Raw genomic sequence first — 5,000 nt, 5'->3', positions numbered from 1 at the left:
CAAAATACCATGGCTATACATACTGTATGTTATCTTGTCTTACTTGAGATAAATGTAATACTAAGTGCATTTGAGGAAATATATTGATTTGTATTTCCAGGTTGAGAGACAGAGTGACAATTAAAACTGACAGCCGCCATGTTGTTGAAGAACTGCCAAATGGGAAATATGAGATGAAAATCAAATCAGCACTTCAGTCAGACACTGGAGTTTACACCTGCAAGGTCATCAATGAATACGGCACTAAACAGACTGAGGGCAGATTGGATGTTTCTGGTAAGAGGAACTCAAATAGAAATATATTCCAAAACAAATCCCACACCAGTTATAGCAGAAATGTCATAGTCAATGTGTTTTGGCCACCAGGCTCATGTGATGGGCAAGTTAGTCAGCACAAATAATAATAAATAACTAGGGATGCACCGATATGGAAATTCTTGGCCGATGCCGATACCGATGTTCAAAACAACAATATAGCCGATAGCCGATATTATTATTATTATTTAAAATAACCTATACCCCACCACAGATTGTGTTCTGATAATAAAGAGCATATACCCCACACCAGATTGTGTTTTACATGAGTATAGTTTCCCTGTGTAGACATGAAAATGTGCAGTTTAATACTCATTGTATATTATCATAAGTCACACTATATCGTTTTGAATAAGACACTTGCATTCTACAGCATCAAATCCTGCATATGGCTGTCCATCTTTACAATGTACATCACAGGCTTTGACTTGATTTGTCCATAGCATCTTACCAGGTGTCCCTTACTCTTGTCCTGTCCAGCTCTTCTAAGTCAGCCCGTGCTGGCCATTACCATACCTGTGCAGGACGTGTCAGTGAAGGCAGGCGAGACGGTCCTGTTTGAGTGTCACATGACTGGCCCACAGGAAGTGGACGTGGACTGGCTGGCCAATGGGAAGCTGATTCAGCCAGCCCTGCTGGACTGTAAGATGCAGTTTGATGGGAGGAGGTGTCGACTCCTGCTGCGTTCAGTACACGAGGATGACAGTGGGACCTACAACTGCAAACTCAGCTCAGCTAAAGGTACATATAATATAATATAGTATAATATAATATAATATAATATAATATAATATAATATACTACACGTAATGGCTGTTTATATAGCATTCATTCCCAACAACCTGCGTGGTAAACCAAAAAATGTTCCAATCAACCTGACCAGTGGAATAGAAAAAAGGCCTTGGTGGTACAGGACAGCTCGCTAACATGATCATGAACATAGATCTCCCTCAAACTTAGCATTCAGGCTGGAATGACTGACAGGGGGGGACTTGACTTTTAACGTAGATTTGTTCGCAACTGCTATTCTGATTGATCATGTGACCGTGGTGACTTAGCTGCAAGCCAAAAAGCGACCAGTCAAAGACTGCTGTGTGTTGTTGAGCATCCATTTGCCATTAAGGCTGTTTTCACACCTGCTCCTTTTAGCTGGTCCGAACTCGAGTGTGATTATTCCCCCCTCCCCCTGCTGGTTTCTTTTCACGTTACATTACAGACCTCTCTGATCTACGACCTTCCACTCGCCACAATACTCCTCAGCAAGTCTACTCTACTGTGAATCAATCACCAAGTTAAAAACTGCTCCAAAAAAACCTGGCATATCTGGCATATTTACTGTGATACTTCTTTCTTTCTGATGTTGTGAATGGTATTTGAATGAATGTGCAGAGCATACATGCATACCCTCTAGCATACATTTCTACGCAATGTTAACTGTCCTCTAGTCACTATTTTTAAGAATGTTATCATTTAAAAAATGTGCATGTTAACTAATTTCACTTTTAACAGGGATTTATTTGGATCCATCGGCGGCCATAAATATCGTTTACTTCTACATTTTAGAGCGGATAGCTTTCACACCAAATACGACCTGCACTGTAGTTTGGAAAAACAGCTTTCGCATCAACAAAACCAACTGAACTAACTTTCTACACCAAAAGCTCCAGTGTGAAAGCACCCCTAAGAAAGTGACACTGATTAGTGACTGAAAGCCCTTTAATAAGCTCCAGGCCAGGTCACTGCATGGCCCACCATTCTCAACTCTCTGTCTCTCTCTCTCTCTCTGTATGTCTGTCTGTCTGTGGTGGGGTCAGAGGAGATGGTGAGCAGTGCCTGTCTGAGAGTCAGTCCCTCCAGGGAGCCCCTGTTCACACGCAAGCTGGACGTCCTGGAGGTCATCGAGGGGCGCACCGCCCGCTTCGACTGCAAGGTCAGCGGGTCACCGCCTCCTGAGGTGACATGGAGCCACTTGGGTAAGACATCACATTCTGACGTCTGCATTTCGTACAGATAGGATTCAGTTCTCCTTTTAAGGTTATACGATATTGAATGCAATATTGTGCACAATGTATGATTCAGCATGATTCAATCAGTTAAAATATTGCTTAGATATTAAAGATATCATAGTTATATTACATTATATTTTATCATGTTTATTATTATTTTCTTTTCTTATATTTCGAATGCTAATTCATCACTACCTAGATAATTCTGTCAATAAACCAATAAACTTGCCTGTCTATTTGAATTATTTGTACTTGTTTTACCTGAAAGCATTAAAGGTACTATTGTCATTTAACTTGCCTTTGGTGTGAGATAACAGCAACTCTTATTGCTCTCTATCTCCTGGCCTTCACCAGAACACCCTCTGCAGGAGAGTGACAACATTCGTATCCTGAAGGAAGGGGGGCGCCATTCTCTAATCATCACACAGGTGACCCAGGAGGACGAGGGCTTCTACTCAGTGACAGCCCATAATATCCATGGCGACACGGAGAGCACAGCAGAGCTCTACGTGCAGGAACCTCGGCCAGCCATCTCATCACACATGTAGGAGCATCTCTCTCTCATACTCTCTATCTCTCTCTCTGTTGCTTCCGTTTGTTCTCTCACTTTCCATCTCTCTTTCTCTTCTCTCTTCGCTCCACCTTTCCCCTAGTTTTGTCTATGCTGGACTTTTTCTCTTTCACTTCCTAAAGCTTATATTCCCTTGTCATATAATTGAGCTGAGTTGAAAAAAGGGCTATATGGTTTGGCAGACTGCGTTAGTGACCAGGCCAACCTACTCTACTTATGGTGCACTTAAAACCTGGTGCTGATGTTACATATCTTTAATGTTCAGCCAATTATATTTCTGCATGACAGACAATTCTATGCATGTATCTCTCTCTCTCTCTCTCTCTCTCTCTCTTCAGACAAATGCAGACATTTACTTCTCTCTCCTTTCTCCTTCATTTGCTTCTCTTTCCCTTTCTCTTTCATTTTCTTCCTTCCTTTCTTTCTTCCTTTCTTTCTTCACTTTGGGTTTTTTTCCTCTTCTCAGGGCGAGGCTGGAGAAGATGCCGTCCATCCCTGAGGAGCCGGAGGTCCTGGAGTCCGAGGTGGAGAGGAGGACCATGCCTGACTTCGTCACGCCCCTACGGGACGTGGAGGTGGTTGAGGGCAAGGAGGCAGTGCTGAAGTGTAAGGTGTCTGGCCTCCCCTACCCCACCATCTCCTGGTACCACAACGGCAAGAAGATCGACAGCACAGATGACAGGAAGATGACTCAGTGTAAGTGAACTGTGGAGAGTCTGTGACACAATCACTACAGATACAATTGGAAGTTTTTCCATTATGCCAGATGTTCTTCTTATACCTTGAAAAAATTCAAGGTGTTCTTTTTCACTCTCACCCAATAAATCTTTTTGAAAATTCTCCTCACTAAAAGTATTTCTCTCTTAAGAATTGTATTGATTTCTATTGATTTATCTCCCACCTTGCAGATTAAAGTCAGTTAGTCTTTCGTTTTTACCCACTGCTTATGTGAGTCAGTAACTCCAGCGAGTTGGCTGGAGACACAAACGCCTTTCTTCTCCTCATTGTATCACTCTTTTGACCTGTCTGACCTCTGTCTCATCCAGACAGGGATGTCCACAGTCTGGTCATTCGCTCCGTGTGTCACGGTCACAGTGGTGTTTATAAAAGTGTCATATCCAACAAGGTGGGGAAGGCTGCCTGCTATGCCCATCTCTATGTGGCAGGTAAGGAGATGGAAGTTCACAAAAACATTGCATGGCCTGGCCTAGATCCCAATATAGCACTCATAGAGCTATAGAAGGGCATACATTTATCTGTATGTGTAAGGGGATAGCATTTCACAAGAATATGATCTGGCCTGGCCTGAATCCTAATACTAATGTGGGGCATTAGGACTGTAATACAACTTTTAGGAGGGCAAATGCTCATCTGTGACAGGTAAGGGGATGGCTGTTCACAGGTATATCGCATGGCTTGGCCTGGGCACTAATGCTAACGTAGGGTATTAGGCATTATGGCTTGGCCTGGGCACTAATGCTAACGCTAATTGAGTGTATATGAGCACAGTTAAGGCCATAGACAGCGGGGATGGGAATTAAAATGAAGAGAAAATATTCTGTTCAGTAAGCTGGTTCAGCATAGATTACATTTGGAGATCAAAGTTAGACATGAGTACCCATGTGGTCCTGATAACTCCAGTGCCTTGGGGTCACTCCAGTCTCCAGGCACAGACAAGAATAGATTCAGACTCTGTCTCTGAGCAACAAGTAACCTTCACGGATGTTTCCTCAGATATCCTTCCAGATCCCCCAGATGGGCCTCCAGTGATAGAGGCCATCACCGGAAGGACCATCTCCCTGAGCTGGAGCAGGCCAAAGAACCTGGATCCATCTATCGGTAAACCACAAACTATGGGTTTTTGGGTCTTTTATAAATTAGTGAATACGGTTAGATCTGCTTAACAACATTCAACATGTTCTGTTTCAAAACATTTCACTTTACTGATTCAGTTCAAACTGATTATTTGTTTATTTTGCCTCAAGTCTATTTTTTTTAATTATCTAGCAGTAAGCCATAACATATCCTTCTGGGAGGATGACTCAGCATGTTTTTGGTTAATTCTCTACAGATCCTAATTCTCTGTTGTATGCGGTTCAACAACAAGC

At 42.6% G+C, this 5,000-nt stretch overlaps 1 protein-coding gene across 5 annotated transcripts in view; it reads left to right on the top strand.

Annotated features, from left to right (window-relative positions):
- Window positions 1–5,000, top strand: part of spega (striated muscle enriched protein kinase a) — a 46,535-nt gene that overhangs the window by 24,012 nt on the left and 17,523 nt on the right. For all 5 annotated transcript variants that reach the window (XM_031559055.2, XM_031559058.2, XM_031559057.2 and 2 more), the window contains 8 exons: window positions 101–276; window positions 796–1,056; window positions 2,130–2,288; window positions 2,676–2,865; window positions 3,359–3,588; window positions 3,939–4,058; window positions 4,627–4,731; window positions 4,964–5,000. The exon at window positions 4,964–5,000 is cut by the window's right edge and continues 170 nt beyond it. In XM_031559055.2, the coding sequence (XP_031414915.1) occupies window positions 101–276; window positions 796–1,056; window positions 2,130–2,288; window positions 2,676–2,865; window positions 3,359–3,588; window positions 3,939–4,058; window positions 4,627–4,731; window positions 4,964–5,000 (1,278 nt within the window). The remainder of the gene's footprint in view (window positions 1–100; window positions 277–795; window positions 1,057–2,129; window positions 2,289–2,675; window positions 2,866–3,358; window positions 3,589–3,938; window positions 4,059–4,626; window positions 4,732–4,963) is intronic.

This window comes from Clupea harengus, chromosome 21 (genome assembly GCF_900700415.2).
Source record: "Clupea harengus chromosome 21, Ch_v2.0.2, whole genome shotgun sequence".
Taxonomy (NCBI): domain Eukaryota; kingdom Metazoa; phylum Chordata; class Actinopteri; order Clupeiformes; family Clupeidae; genus Clupea; species Clupea harengus.
This window is presented reverse-complemented; position numbering and strand designations above follow the sequence as displayed.